Source organism: Erinaceus europaeus, chromosome 15, assembly GCF_950295315.1.
Source record: "Erinaceus europaeus chromosome 15, mEriEur2.1, whole genome shotgun sequence".
In the NCBI taxonomy this organism is placed as follows: Eukaryota; Metazoa; Chordata; class Mammalia; order Eulipotyphla; family Erinaceidae; genus Erinaceus; species Erinaceus europaeus.
Window position 1 is genome coordinate 71,791,807 of NC_080176.1, and position 16,830 is coordinate 71,808,636.

General features: G+C 39.6%; 1 protein-coding gene across 4 annotated transcripts in view; it reads left to right on the forward strand.

The window, feature by feature from the left end:
* The window catches only part of WDR7 (WD repeat domain 7), a 421,542-nt gene that overhangs the window by 37,002 nt on the left and 367,710 nt on the right, over positions 1-16,830 (forward strand). For all 4 annotated transcript variants that reach the window (XM_060173931.1, XM_060173933.1, XM_060173934.1 and 1 more), the window contains exons 4-9: positions 1,806-1,884; positions 5,290-5,464; positions 8,790-8,866; positions 10,298-10,417; positions 14,247-14,392; positions 15,184-15,286. In XM_060173931.1, the coding sequence (XP_060029914.1) occupies positions 1,806-1,884; positions 5,290-5,464; positions 8,790-8,866; positions 10,298-10,417; positions 14,247-14,392; positions 15,184-15,286 (700 nt within the window). The remainder of the gene's footprint in view (positions 1-1,805; positions 1,885-5,289; positions 5,465-8,789; positions 8,867-10,297; positions 10,418-14,246; positions 14,393-15,183; positions 15,287-16,830) is intronic.

The window sequence follows — 16,830 nt, forward strand, 5'->3', positions numbered from 1 at the left end:
TTCCTATTGACATTTCTTATTTTAATGCTTTATTTTCTTTTTTTTAATATTTATTTAATTTATTTATTCCCTTTTGTTGCCCTTATTGTTTTATTGTTGTAGTTATTATTGTTGTTGTCGTTGTTGGATAGGACAGAGAGAAATGGAGAGAGGAGGGGAAGACAGAGAGGAGGAGAGAAAGATAGACACCTACAGACCTGCTTCACCGCTTGTGAAGCGACTCCCCTGCAGGTGGGGAGCCGGGGTTCGAACCGGGATCCTTATGCCGGTCCTTGTGCTTTGCGCCACCTGCGCTTAACCCGCTGCACTACAGCCCGACTCCCGAATGCTTTATTTTCAATTTGAGAGAAAGCTTTTCTTTCGTACACACTTAGGGAAATTTCTGCAACAAACACTGGATCAACAATGAAAACTAATTTGCAAAGGTTTGGAATACAGGTGGCTTTAACTTTTATGTTTTGTGCCTCACATTTTTCTAGCTGTGTTAATAAGCAATGGAAAAATTTCACATTAAAAGTTTATTTCTGGAAGTCGGGCTGTAGTGCAGTGGGTTATGCACAGGTGGTGCAAAGCGCAAGGACCAGCATAAGGATCCCGGTTCAAGCCCCTGGCTCCCCACCTGTAGGGGAGTCGCTTCACAGGCGATGAAGCAGGTCTGCAGGTGTCTATCTCTCCCCCTCTCTGTCTTCCCCTCCTCTCTCCATTTCTCTCTGTCCTATCCAACAACGACGACATCAATGATAACTACAACAATAAAACAACAAGGGCAACAAAAAGGAATAAATAATAAATATTTTTAAAAAAAGTTTATTTCTTGGGTTCAGGGAGGTGGCACTGTAGACAGAGTGCATGTCTTGTATGGATCCTACCCCTGGCTTAATCCCTTGACCATGCATGACAAAGCAATGTTCTGGTCTGTCATCAAAAATGATGGGAAAAAATTGAAGACGTAAAGTTTACTTCTTGCTTTTGTAACATGCCCCTCATATATTGCTGGCACTCTGTTGTTTTCGATGGGTTAAGTTGTTTTCACCGGCCTGGCTTCACGGGCAGGTAACAGATGACCAGGGACTCATAGTTGAGCTGTAGGCAGTATCTCTTTATTCACGCAGCACAATCTAATATGAGCTAAGTTAAACTCAAAGTACAGTACTCTAAAACTCACAATGCTGTCTTTATATATACTTGCCAAGTAAGGTGGAAACAGGATGTGACATAGAGAGGGTGGAGAGAAAAGTGACTGGTGAAAATCAGAGTGTGACAAAGAGGGGGCAGATTAGGCGAGAATCCTATCACTGAACCACAAATGCCCTGGAGGGAGGGTGGAACTTGTTAACAGTGGATATGTAAATAGAATGAAGCGGTTATATAAATAGAATAGTGTTAAGCAGGGGGGATTCAAACCAAATGAAACAGAAGGGGTCTCATGCATACCAACAGCACTCGGCTCTGCTTTGTTATTATCTTTAGTTTGAGGGAGCAACCACTGTCTGAAGCAGCCACTGCCTGGAGTGGAAGCAGATGTGAATTCTGGAGGGTCTCACATTATCCTTAGAACTACTCACATGACACACTTTTCCAGAGAGAACTTGGGAATGTAGTTCTGTTATGTGCCTGGAAACAATTCGGATCTAGCCGGGGTGCAGATGTTTGGGGGAGAGGACGTGGGGATGGTGGACGAGAAGGCCCAAAGTTTCATGAGCGGCGTTAATGACTGCACACTTCTTTTTCTATTCGAAGATCAGTGACACAACCCTCTGTGACATAAGTTGACTTTAAACTTAATGGCTATTCTGTTTTTATAGAGAGATGTGTCTCTGGGATGTGAATGATGGGAGGTGCATTGAATTTACAAAATTAGCCTGCACACATACTGGCATACAGGTGAGTTTCTGTTTCTATTACTGACCAAGTCAGTACAATCTATCATAGTTTGCAATTTTAAAACGGTTAAAAAAAAGCCTATATCTTTATATGAAAAGTGGAGGTGGATGGGGAGATAGCATGATGGTTATGCAAAACAACTTTCATGCCTGAGGCTCCAAGGTCCCAGGTTCAATTTTCAGTGGTACTATAAATCAGAACTGAGCAGTGCTCTGGTCTCTGTCTCTCTCTCTGAATCTTCCCCTCTGTATATCTCTTGTTAAAATAAATTAGAGAGAGAGAGAGAGAGAGAGAGAGAGAGAGTGAGTGAGTTAGTTCTAGGACAAAAGGACCAGAACTGAAGCAGTGAATGAAAATATTCCTCATAAGATGGTATAGTGCAGGAGGACATTGAAATACAGAAGACTAATGGGGGGCACTAGGCAGTGGCCACTTGATTAAACGCACTTATCACCATGCACAAGAATCTGGGTTCGAGCCCTCTTTCCCACCTGCAGGGAGGATGCTTCATGAGTAGTGAAGCAGGTCTGCAGGTGTTTATTTTTCTCTCTTCCCTCTTTATCTCCTCTCAATTTCTCCTGTAAAATAAATATAAAATAGGAGGAAAAAAGGGGAAAAAATGGCCACCAGCAACTGTGGATTCATAGTACTGGCACTGAGCCCCAGTGATAACCCTAGTGGAAACAGCAAGTGGAGAAAAATGTGGGGAAAGTCAGTACTGACTGTAGTTTCCGGTATCTCTGGCTGTCCTAACTGTCCAATTAAGGTCACTACTTGATTAAAAACTATATCGAAAACTGAATTCTCTCTTGCTAAAGCTTTTACAATTCCATTTGCAGTAGACACAGTCTAGCCTTCAGGTCGTATTTTTTATCGCTCATGAAGTTGGTACTTGGGTACATTTTTTGACCTTCCAACATAATAGAAGAAATGACCTTTTCATATATGTGGGTTACACAGGGCTTTATAATTTCTGGTTTTTATTCCTAGTATTCTTTCATACTCTGTGCAACTGTCAAATGTTTTTTGTGCTTGAGTTTACTCATCATTTTATGTGTTGTCTTGTGAGAATTATGAGATATGTAGAAAATATGATTTTTGTTCTCAGTGGGGAAGGAAAGAATACTTATCTTTTTATTATTATTATCTTTATTTATTGGATAAATACAGCCAGAAATCAAGAGGAAAGATAGAGATAGAGTGGGAGAAACAGAGAGGCACCTGCAACACTGCTTCACCACTGCAAAGCTTTCCCCCTGCAGGTGGAGATTGGGGGCTCAAACCTGGGTTCTTGCTCATTGTAACCTGTGCTCTTAGCTGGGTGTGCCACCACCACCTCCCAGCCCCTAAGAACTCCAATCTATTGAGCAAATACTTATTTATTTTATTTCTTTATTTTTTCATATTTATTCCCTTTTGTTGCCCTTGTTTTATTGTTGTAGCTATTATTGTTGTTGTTATTGATGTCATTGTTGTTGGATAGGACAGAGAGAAATGGAGAGAGGAGGGGAAGACAGAGAGGGGGAGAGAAAGACAGACACTTGCAGACCTGCTTCACCGCCTGTGAAGCGACTCCCCTGCAGGTGGGGAGCTGGGGGCTTGAACCAGGATCCTTACACTGGTCCTTGGCTTTGCTCCACCTGCGCTTAACCTGCTGCACTACTGCTGGACTCCCTATTGAGCAGATCTTAAATAGACATTTCTTGTATGGAGTTACACTAACACCTTCCTATATATATATTTTAATTTTTTATTTAAGAAAGGATTAGTGAACAAAAACATAAGGTAGGAGGGGTACAACTCCACACAATTCCCACCACCCAATCCCCATAACCCACCCCCTCCCATGGTAGCTTTCCCATTTTCTAGCCCTCTGGGAGCATGGACCCAGGGTCATTGTGGGTTGCAGAAGGTAGAAGGTCTGGCTTCTGTAATTGCTTCCCCGCTGAACATGGGTGTTGACTGGTCGGTCCATACTCCCAGTCTGCCTCTCTCTTTCCCTAGTAAGGTGTGTCTCTGGGGAAGCTGAGCTCCAGGACACATTGGTGAGGTCTTCAATCCAGGGAAGCCTGGCTGACATCCTGGTGGCATCTGGAACCTGGTGATTGAAAAGAGAGTTAACATATGAAGCCAAACAATTTGTTGAGCAATCATGGATCCCAAGCTTGGAATAGTGGAGAGGAAGTGTTAGGGAGGTACTCACTGCAAACTTTAGTGTACTACTGCTTTCAGGTATATATTTTGCAGTAGTTTATGGATACGTGTGCACATAAGCTCTCTCTCACAGAAACTGGTGTATATCTAGGTTATGGGACTTTGTTAGAAAGTGAACTACCTGAGATGAAATTAGAGTGTACTATAAAAGGAAAGGTCTCACCCGAGTAATGAAGTTGAAGGGTTGTCATTCCACATGTGAAGTCTCTGGATACAGTCTGAGGTTCCTATATTTTTATGAATTTAGCAGGAGTATATCATTTTACAAGTATGGAAGCTGAGGCCCAGGTTAATTAAATGACTTGCTCTGGTTTCATGGCGTCTCTTTCATAAGTGCCAGAATCACAAATCAGGTATTCAGCTCATGAGACTACATTCCTTCTATTACATCATACAGCCACACTTACAACAAAGAAACAAAAATATTTTATTGAGAACACCCCACCCCATCCCTGTGTAGTGTGAAGTAGAAAAGGAATGGCAGTTGGAGAGAGTGGTGACTAGTGACATGCACCTGTTTGTTTTTTTTTAATTATCTTTATTTATTTATTGGATAGAGACAGCCAGAAATTGAGAGGGAAGGAGGAGATAGAGAGGGAGAGAGACAGAGAGACACCTGCAGCAGTGCTTCACCACTCATCAAGCTTTCCTTCTGCAGGTGGGGACCTTGTTTGAATTGTATGCGGAGATGATCTCTCTCATATATTTCATTTTATTTTTAAGATTGCATTTATTAGGGCAACAAAAGGAAATAAATAAAAAATTTCATTTATTAATCATAAAAATAGGAGGAGAGAAAGAACCAGACATCACTTTGGTATATGTGCTTCAGAGGATCAGACTCAAGACCCCATGCTTGAGAGTCCAGTGCTTTATCCGCTGTGCTAAGCTCACATATTTTATTGTTTCATTCAGAAGTCCTTTTTTAGGTTATACAAAAGGATTAAAAGGACTTATCATGACTTCTACTCTCAAATAGTTCAAAAACCATGTATAAGTTGTTAAGAAAGTAATATTATTTGTACAGTGAAACACCAGTTTACCACAAAGAATGTGTGCCACATGACATATGCTTGAGACTGCTACTGAATAAATTAAACATTTAGGAAGAGATCATGATAAACTTGACAAATGCGTAAAAATCAAACATCTTAACTGTAGGAGAATGCTTACACATTCCTCTTGTTATAGTTCTACCAGTTCTCTGTTGGAAATCACCGAGAAGGAAGGCTTTTATGCCATGGCCATTATCCTGAAATCCTCGTTGTGGATGCCACCAGCCTTGAGGTGTTGTACTCCTTGGTATCAAAGATATCGCCTGACTGGATTAGCTCCATGAGTATTATTCAATCTCACCGGACACAAGGTCAGTGTTTGGGACCCTTTAGGAATTTGAGCCCCCTAACAATATTGGGTTTACTGAAATTATTATATTAAAATATTTGGTTATATCCTATTTAATAAATAGCTTTTCAAAAACAATTTATTGTCTCTACCTTCTTTTTTTAAAGATAGAAGATTTTTTCTTTTATTATTATTATTTTTATTTATAAAAAGGAAACATTGACAAAACCATAGTATAAGAGGGGTTCAACTCCACACAATTTCCACCAGCAGATCTCTGTATCCCCTCCCCTCCCCTGATAGCTTTCCTATTCTTTATCCTTCTGGGAGTATGGATCCAAGGTCATTGTGGGATGCAGAAGGTGGAAGGTCTGGCTTCTGTAATTGCTGCCCTGCTGAACATGGGCATTGGCAGGTCAATCCATACTCCCAGCCTGCCTCTCTACCTAGTAGGGTGGGGATCTGGGGAATCAGAGCTCCAGGACACATTGGTGGGGTTGTCTGTCCAGGGAAGTCTGGTCAGCATCCTGCTAGCATCTGGAACCTGGTGGCTGAAAAAAGAGTTAACATACAAAGTCAAACAAATTGTTTAACAATCATGGACCTAAAGGCTGGAATAATGCAGATGAAGAGTTGGGGGGGGGGTCCTCCATTTTGTAGATAGCTAGTAGGCATATTTTAGTTACATTCTAAAGGGCCTGTGGCTATACTAGTTTTTTTTTTTTTTCCCCTGAGCCTGAAATCTGATATGCAGGTGGATTCAAATTATTGTCTGGGGAGATGTTGTCATGGCTGGAAAAGGAACAGAAAGCTGGATGAGGGAAGAGAGTAGCTCCCTAATATGGGAAAGGTGTATAAATATTGTTGACTGTAAACCCCATCGATTTGATTTATTTGGGGCCCATATTCAGCTTAGGAGCCTATGTGACCTCTGCAACCCTGTAGATCTGAGCTCACATTCTGTGGTCATGAGTAGGAACATTCCAAGCTGCCCCAGTATCGACCCATCTTCATCAGGTGTAGCATAGAGTATGTTGTCCATCCTCCCTTCAGAGGATGGAACATTCTTTTTTTTAAAAAATATTTATTTCCTTTTATTGCCCTTGTTTTTTATTATTGTAGTTATTGTTGTTATTGATGTCATTCTTGTTGGATAGGACAGAGAGAAATGAAGAGAGGAGGGGAAGACAGATGGGGAGAGAAAGACAGACACCTGCAGACCTGCTTCACCGACTCCCCTGCAGGTGGGGAGCTGGGGGCTCGAACTGGGATCCTTACGCTGGTCCTTGTGCTTTGTGCCACCTGCTCTTAACCCGCTGTGCCACTTCCTGGCTCCCCAGAGGATGGAACATTCTTTACTGTTGTTGATCAAAGTTGAGGGCAAGGTCCTATGGGGGGGCCCCAAAGGGGTCCATTTTGTTGTTCCTGATAGAGATGACTGGTAACAATGGAGAGAGGGATTTATTTGAGGTCTAGGCCCATCATGTCTGTTTCGGAATCTCAGGACTACCCGATTAGGGAGGGCCCCAGCTGATAGGGTGGCCTCATAGTGACTGAAGAGTCATCATTAAAGTATGCCAGTCTCTTGCCCTTATTCAGCTTTTGCAGTCCTTGCTTTAAAAACATTAGCTTTGGAGATTTAAAAAAAATATTTTAATGAGAAATTAGATAGAGGGAAATATGACGTGAGAGAGAAAGACCAGAACACTGTTCATTTCCGGCCTTTGGTGGTGCTGGGGATTGAACCTGGGATCTCAGAGCTTCAAGCTTGAAAAGTTTTGCATAACCGTTATGCTGTCTCCCCAGTCCTGTCTCTACTTTCATAAAGGATTTCTGTACTGAATTAAAATTTCGTGTTAGATTTAGTCTAATTCATGTGCTAGGCCACTTGTACTTGGCAATCTTAGAGCATGTGGGTCATTTTCTGAATTGGAACAAGACTGCTTTTACCTCTTGGAGGCATGGTAAGAAGAACCATACTTTTTTTTTTATAGCAATTCAATAATATTATGCAAGATCATAAGATTACAGGGGTATAATTCTATACTGCACCCACCACCACAGTTCTGTGACATTCCTTACCTCCATACCTCCCAGGGTTTTTATAGAATCTTAAGAACAGTTTGACTACTTTTTTTTTTATACTGAGATCATGAGATCATATGTTTCAGTGTTTTATATTGCACATATGAGTGAAACCATCCAGTAGTTGTCTGTCAGAGAAAGGCAGGTCATTTGGCGACAGATAAAATGTATAGCAATAAAAATACTTAAATACAAACATCAAAGAACCCTAAGGTATTATATATGATAAAAAGAATGTGTGTATATGTGTGTATGTATATGAGATTTAATAGTGTTTAACAAGATTGTAGGGGCATAGTTTTACCACCAAAAGTTTTATGGTAAACCCCCCACCCTATAACTATCATAGTTATGCCAAAATCTTAGAGACAAAGTTTGGGCACTTTTTTTTTTTCTCTTTTCTACGTTCAAGTGTGTCAGTTCATTGTATTTCACATATGAATAAAGCCACCTAGTAGTTGTGCCATATTACTTTCTGATTTTTCTCTTCTTTAACCTCGAATACTGAGACTTCTCCCATACTCAGAGCTTGTGAATTCAGGGGTTGCACCAGCTCTTTTTCCTGTTCACAATCTATAGAGGCTGCAACGTGCTATATAAAGTGTCTAAGACAGGCAGAGTATGCCTTGGAAATATGGTGTGCTCATTCATGGTATCCTGTTGCATTGCTGTTGATTTGGGAATTTTAGGTGTTAGGAAAGTAATGTAGAACATTTTGAACAAGTGAAAACTTGTTGACTAGAAATATTTGAGTTCAAGAGCTAGCAACAACTTTCTTTTAAACTCCAAATTTTTGGTCCTCTCTGCTAACTCATGGTTCATATCTGGTCTCCTGTTATTTCACAGAATATATAATTTTATTTTATTTTTAAAATATTTATTTATTCCCTTTTGTTGCCCTTATTTTCTTGTTGTAGTTATTGTTGTTATTGATGTCGTCGATGTTGGATAGAACAGAGAGAAATGGAGAGAGGAGGGGAAGACAGAGGGGGGAGAGAAAGACACCTGCAGACCTGCTTCACCACCAATGAAGCGACTCCCATGCAGGTGGGGAGCCAGGGGCTCTAACCCGGATCCTTAGGCCAGTCCTTGCGCTTCATACTGCGTGCGCTTAGCCCGCTGTGCTACAGCCTGACTCCCATAGAATTTTGTTTTTAATGATAATTTAAGAACATGCTACTTACTTGTACTAAAGTGTGCTGTGTTACTGTTGAGAAAGAAAGTCTCTCATGTTGTAACCTTGAACTCTTCTTCTGGCCTAGAGGACACTGTGGTGGCGCTCTCAGTCACCGGCATCCTGAAGGTGTGGATTGTCACCTCTGAAACAAGTGACACGCAGGTGAGACAAAAGAGCCTGGACATGGTTTTTCAGGTCTTTTTATGGAGTCTTGAGTTTTAATGATGACGTGCCCTTCCTCTTTTTCTTAAAGGGTATGAAAACGTGATTTCTTTTTTTTTTACTCATTTTGATGACAGTGTAGAAAAGCACTTGGTGCAGTGTATCTGAAAGTGGTTTTTTTTCACTTTTGATGGCAAACATCTGCTCTGTCTAGGATATGAAGTAGAGAAACATATGGCCCAGCATATGAACTAGAGAAATATAGAAGAGGTGGAGTCTTCTTCAACTTCTTATAAGTTAAAAGTTAAAAGGTACACGTGGTGCCAAGCACAAGGACCAGCATAAGGAGCCCGTTTTGAGCCCCGGCTCCCCACCTGCAGGGGAGTCGCTTCACAGGCGGTGAAGCGGGTCTGCAGGTGTCTATCTTTCTCTCCTCTTCTGTCTTCCCCTCCTCTCTCGATTTCTCTCTGTCCTATCCAACGATAGCAACATCAATAATAACTACAAAAATAAAACAACAAGGGCCGCAAAAGGAAATAAGTAAATATTTTAAAAAGTTAAAAGGTAGTTTTCTTGAAAGAAACAAAACTAACTCCTACAAAAAGTATAGAAAAAATTTTTCATTGTCTTGCTACTTTGGATTAAATTTCTTGTTAATTTTTTAAAATTTCTTTATTGGGAGATTAATGTTTTACAGACGACAGTAAATACAGTAGTTTGTATATGCATAACATTTCTCAGTTTTCCACATAATAATACAACCCCCACTAGGTCCTCTGTCATCTTCTTTCAGGAATTGTACTTCCCCCCAACCCCCACCCCAGAGTCTTTTACTTTGGTGCAATACACCAACTCTACTTCTTTTTCTTAATTGCTTTGTGTCAGAAAGAAAAAAAAAAAGTTTTTCAGGTAGAGAGAGATCTCTGGTGAGATGAGGACCTGGCATGAACCTAGTTTGTGCTCATAACTTTGTTATGACACATCATTGAGGCAAGCCCGATGAGGTGTTTTTGCTTTGTTTTTTTGCCTAGACGTACATGTAGCTACACAAACTAGGACTTACTCTAATATTTATTATCTGCTCTTTGCCAGAGACATGACATTTTGAATAATTAGTATTTTGTTTTATTTTTTTCCAGAGTACTGCTCAGCTCTGGCATATAGTGGTGCAGGGGATTGAACCTGGGACTTTGGAGCCTCAGGCATGAAAGTCTCTTTGCATAACCATTATGCTATCTACCCCTGTCCTGCCAAGATGTTTTTATACTGTGTTGTGTTGCTTCTTACTACCTTGTTTCTCTTATGAGGGTCAAAATGATGAATTTATCAAGGGATGCCTTTATTTCATTTTGCTTTCTTTGTCATTGTGTGATGATTTTAGCTGACGTTCAAGTTGGTACTTAAATTTTACAATTTCTTTTCTCTTTTCAGGATACTGAGCCAATATTTGAGGAGGAGTCCAAACCAATTTATTGTCAGAATTGCCAAAGCATCTCTTTTTGTTCATTTACACAAAGATCCCTTTTGGTTGTGTGCTCCAAATATTGGAGGGTAAGATAACTCGACAAGTAAGAAGCTGCATGTCCTACTGATAGGCTGGAGATGTTCATTCCTTGTCATTTAGACCACTTCACTGGCTACCAACAACTTGGAAATTGTTTTCCCTAGGAGTAAAAAAACTGGGGGTGGGCTTGAGGGTGGGGCAGTATAGCCAAGACCTACCTAATTCTGGAAGTAAGATCTCATCAGCACTCAAGGAGAGGACTTATGCACATAACCTTTTAGAATGTGTGTGTGCGCGCGCGCGTGCACGCGCAATGTAGGGATCCTGGGAATCAATCCTAACATTGCTTTGGTTCAGCATCTAAGTTTACAATTAGAAAAACGAGCAGTTTGTTCTGTCAAGTCATAATGGGTCCAACTTCTTAACTGCAAAACACACAAAAATAGAAATGAAAGTGAAGCATTGGAGAACACACTCCCCTTCTTTTGGTAGTCAGTATCTAATCACAATTCCGTATGTGTTTACTATGAGCATATCAGTGATCATGTGGGAGTGACCTCTGCTTAACTTCTTACATGAACAGTGAAAAGAAAGCCCAGAGAGTAAGAAAAAAAATAGTAACAATGTACACATTTGATAGTGAACATGTCTAGTATTTAATCTTTTCATTTTAATTTTTTTATTAGTAGTGGGTTACAAAATTGTAAGATTGCCCACCACCAAAGTTCTGTGTTCCCACCTTTTCAACTCCCATAAACATCATAGTTCTCACAAGTCTTAGACACAGTTTGTTTACTTTTGCTTTTCCTTTTTTCAAGTTCATGGATTTCAGTTCTGTAGACTTCACATATGAGCGAAACCAGCTGGTAGTTATCTTTCTTCATCTTTTTATCTTTTTATTTATTTTGATAAGCACAATTGCCTCTAGATCCATCCATTTTGTCCCAAAGGACACAATAACATCTTTTTAATTGTAGAGTAGTATCCCATAACTTTTTTATCTAGTCATTTGCCAGTGTGCCTTTAGGCTGCTTCCACTCTTTGGCTACTGTGAATAATACAGCTATAAACATAGGGTGCATGTGTCCCTTCACAACAGTGTTAGCATGTCCTCTGGATAAATGCTTCAGAGCGGTATTGCTGGATCATAAGGTGGTCTCATTTTTATTTGCCTAAAGTTTCTCCTGCAGTCTCCCAAAGGGGCTGCACTTAGTTTGGTTGCCATCGATGTAACAGAGTCCCCTTTGCTGCCCAGCTGCGCCAGCACCAGTCGTTCCCTGTGTTATAGACGTAGGACATTCTCAGAGGTGGAAGGTGGAATCTCAGTGGAGTTATATTTTGCATTTCTCTAATGATAAGTGCCTTTCTTTGTATGCTTGTGGGCCATGTGTATTCTTTTCTTTTTTTTCTTTTATTTATTTTGCCATCAGGGCCGTTGCTGGGACTTGGTGCTTGCATGACTAATGCACTGCTTCTGAAGGCAGTTTGTTTTGTTTTGTTTTGCCTTTGTTTTGTTTCTATTTTATTTTCTATGACAGGTAGAAATCAAGAAGTGAAGGGGGATAGAGGTGGAAAGAGAGTGGTCCGGGAGATGGTGCAGTGGAGAAAGCATTGGACTCTCAAGCATGAGGTCCCGAGTTTAATCCCAAGCAGCACATGTACCAGAGTGATGCCTGGCTCTTTATCTCTCCTCCTATTTCTCTCATTAATAAATAAATAAATAATTTAAAAAAGAGAGATGGGGGAAGAGAAATACAGACACCTGTCGACCTGCTTCACCACTCATGAAGCATTCCCCCGGCAGGTGGGGAGTGGGGACTTGAACCCCGGTCCTTGTGTGTGGTTATGTGTGTGCTCGCCATGCGTGCCTCTATGTATCTCGTATTTAATTTTTTTGGCCCACCACTTTATTGTCCTTTTATTATTTTTCCTTTTGTTGTGCAGTACTAGTTTTTTTTTTTTTTAATAGATGTTTGATTTTCGCTGCTTGTCAGATGTGTAATGTGCAAATATCTTCTCCCACTTACAGGGTGCCTGCTTAGCCATACATGGTTTGCTTTCAATGTGCAGAGCTTTCTAGTTTCATGTAGTACCATTTCTTTACTTTTGTTTTCATTTTTCTGTGTCCATGGGAAGATTCCTTTAAACCTTTAATCTGGAATTCATTTTGTGCAAGTTGTGAGGTATTGATTCAATTTTATTTTTTTTTCCAGATGGATTTATTCCCCCTGTTCCTTACATAATTTATTGAAAAAATATTTTGCTATTGTTCCTTCATAATATACTACATTCTTATATCACTATAATCTACTCCTAGTTCGATTTGTCTTTTTTTTTTTTTTTTTGCATTAATACTGTATTTACTATTGCTTCGTAATTTGCTTTAATATTTAACAGCGTAGGACTGGTTTCTTTTTCTTTTTAAAATTTTTTAAATCTGTTTATTTGTCATTGGATAGAGACAGAGAGAAATTGAGAGAAGGGGGAAGTAGAGAGCAAGAGAGACAGAGAGATGCCTGCAGACCTGCTTCACCACCTGTGAAGCGACTCCTCTGCAGGTGGGGAGCCGGGGCCTCAAACTGGGATTCTAACCAGTCCTTGTGCTTTGCGCCACATGTGCTTAACCCGCTGCGCTACCGCCCGACTCCCCTTGATTTCTTTTTCTTATTCTTTCTCAGACTTGATTTTTTTATACTGCTAATGTTATATGCTGATGACTATTACAGCAAATCATTATGAATTCATTGATGATTTGTTCCATTGTCACTACTTTTTCTATGTTTTCTCTAAAGAAAAAGCAAAATAGAGGGCTAGTTGGTGGTGCACCTGGTTAAGTGCACACACTGCAGTGTACAAGGACCCAAGTTCAAGCCACATGCAGGGGGAGAGCTTCACGAATGGCGAAGTAGGGCTGCAGGTGTTTCTCTGTCTCTCTCCCTCTCTATGTTCCCCTCCCCTCTCAACTTCTCTATGTCTATCCAATAATAAATAAAATTTAAAAAAATAAAAAGAAAGAAGAAAGCAAAATAAAAATTTCAGTACATTAAATAACTTATTCTGGGGATTTTTTTTAAGCAATATATGAGCTTTTATTAAATATTAAATATTGGAAGTATTAGAAAAATTCCAGTAGAAATGATAAGAATTGCATTTGTTGTCTGAGCTCTGTCCCTTAGTAGACAAGTAGCCTGAGGAGGTGATGTCACCCTTATTTGTATCAGTTTCCTGTCTGTGAAGTGGAGAAAGTTCCTCCCTGCATCTTGCAGTGATTCTAAAAGTCTTATGAGAGTTGATGGTGTAGGCACTTTGTACATTTTCTTGTGCCTTACAAAATGTCAGGTGTCAGAAGCCTGTGTTACTGATGGAATTTTAGGGATGTGAGTTTTATATGTGAGAACTATTAAGTAATAAAAACAATATTAGCTTCCTATTTACCTTAAACATCTATGGCATAAAGTAAGGTAATTGCGCTGTTAATACAGAATTGTCCTGATGCCACTGTCTATTACTAGACGTTATCACTGGACATAGAAATGAAAAGGAGTTGTCTGCAGCATTCGGTAGGTTGGTTCCTCCTCACCCTTTGAAGAAGCCTCCTCCCTCTAGAGGAGAAGGACTAAGCATTGCTGCACAGGTGTGAGGGAGAACCATGGCATCACTCTGACTCTGGGACTCTGGGAGTGTGACTGAGGGCATGTCCCATTCTTTCCACTCACTGACAAGGTGTCTTTCACTGAAGTAGCCAGCTCTAAAGGCCTGAATTTATTAAATTTATTTCCAGATATTTTCTTTTCCTCCTCTTAAGCTCAAGTAACACTGTATTTTAATTAAAGGACACCAGCAAAGAGTGACTTGTGAATTTCTTACTCCCTCTAGGTGTTTGATGCTGGGGACTATTCCCTGTTGTGTTCGGGTCCTAGTGAGAACGGGCAGACATGGACCGGAGGTGACTTTGTGTCAGCAGACAAAGTGATCATTTGGACTGAAAGTGGGCAAAGTTATATTTACAAGCTCCCTGCCAGGTATTCAGTAATTACTAAGTCAGGGTCTCAGTAAAAAGCAAAGGATCCAAATTTGGGTTAAAACCTGAAAGTACAAAAGTGAAGTTTGTACATATTTAATTTAGGGAAACAATCCTATAGATAAGATAGATAGGAAGAGAAAAAAAGAAAAAAAGAAAAAAACAGAGCATCACTTTGGTACATGTACTGCTGGGGATTGAACTTGGGACCTCATGCTTCAGAGTACAATGCTTTATCTATTGTACCACCTCCCAGACCACACAGATCTTCTTAAATTAGATTTGCAATCCCAGTATAGCATCTAAGTGCAACAATTTGGTGGATTTTTATTTGAAGTAATATATTTCAATAACATGATTACAGTTAATGACTTTTGTTAAATTATTTTTTATTTCTTTCTGATTATTATTATTTGCCACCAGGGTTACTGCTGGGGCTTAGAGTCTGCACTATGTATCCACCACTCCCAGTGTCCATCTTCCTTCCTCCCTCCCTTCCTTTATTATTTGATTGGAAGGAGTTAGGGAAGGGGAGAGAAACAGCTAACTGCAGAGCAGCTGCACCTCTAGTGGGCAGCAAGGGATTGAACCCTGGTCTTGTACATGGTAATGTGTGTGTTCACCCTTATGTGCCTCCACTCAGTCCCCAAGGTAACTATAATGTAGAAACTCACATTTTTTTTTTTCACTGTCAAGAAAACTCTCATTGCTTTGTATGCTAAAATATTTAATTTCAGCATTTCCGTTGGATGTTGTAGTTTTCTTAATTATTTTATTTTACTTTGTTTTCAGTTGCCTTCCAGCTAGTGGTTCATTCCGCAGTGATGTGGGAAAAGCAGTTGAAAACCTCATACCTCCTGTGCAACATCGCCTCTTGGATCGAACAGATAAAGAGGTAAAGTTCTTCAGGTATCATTTTAAATTGATAGTTACATTGAACATTTAAAAAAAAATCTGTGTATCTTTTTAAAATTTTTATATTTATTTATTTATTGGATAGAGACAGCCAGAAATCAAGAGGGAAGGGGGTGATAGAGAGGGAGAGAGAAAGAGAGACACCTGTAGCCCTGCTTCACTACTCATGAAGCTTTTCCTCTGCAGATGGGTTCTGGGGGCTTGAACCTGGATCCTTGAGCATTGTAACATATGCACTCTACCAGGTGCACCACCACCCAGCCCCCTAAAAATCTGTGCATATTTTTAAAAAATAACTTTGGATAGTGACAAAGAGAGCCTGAGAGGGGACTGGAAGGTAGAGTGGAAGAGACACTTGCAGCACTGTTTCTGTGTTTGTGAAGCTTCCACCCTGCAGGTCGGGGCCAGGCTCTTGAACTCAGGTCCTTGAGTGCTGTAGTGTGTGTGCTCAATCAGGTGCATCACCAACTGGCCCCAGAAAAATTTTGCAGCTATGCCTATTGGTAACTTGGTAACAACATTTGAAAGATGCAGTACAATTCAAGACTGTGCTTTAGATGTTGTAAAACATTTTAACATCAGTTATAAGGAGAATTAAAAAAAACTGCTCATCTTAAACATAATTTGCCTTTAAAACAGCAGTCACCCTTCTCTGAGAATAAAAATGATCACATGCTGACTACACAGTGGAAATTACTTTGATAAAATCCATACTGACGATTTAAATTTATTTTCCACTGTCACACAAATAGAAACATTGCTACATGTACTTTTTGAAGGGCAAAGCTAATCATGTAATGATGCTAGTAAATGACAATTAACTACTTGAACAAAGAAAGCATTGCAGTACCATGGAGTGATTTGAAGTAGACTGTAGAAAGGAAAAGCCATTTATTTTCTCAATAAAAATAAAAACTATTAATTTCTAAAAACCTGCTTAACATCAAGTTAAAGTTGAACCTTAGCAGTTAGTGGTTAGTAATGGACTTTTAGTTGCAATTCTTTGAATCCAAAGGATAAATCTTTGGCTTTGAAAATAGTTTCTTTTATTATGTTTTGGGTTTCATATCTCTGATATGAAGGATAATAATTGAAGGATAATAACTTCTATAAAAAACATACATAAAGGCTGGAGAGATAGCATAATGCTTATGCAGAAAAAACATACATACAAGCAAGCCAAGTAAATACATAGTGTATTCCTTTAGATATCAGAACCCTGATATGCAATATGTTTAAAATGAAAATTAAGGAATTATATGGTATGAGATACTCATGTATTCAAAGACTACACAGTCTTTGTATTCTATATTATAAATATGAAAGCAACCTCTTATCAATTAAAACCTTTGGTAATTTTCAGATTTTAAGAAAAATCAAATCTTTGATTCTATTTAATATGTATGTAGTTTCTACAGCATAGTGATTTTTAGAGAAGGACTAATATCGAATATAATAGTTGGGTTATTTGTTAATTATACTTGTGAGGGCTGAAGTCTGCTTATTACTTCTTTTCCGGATAAA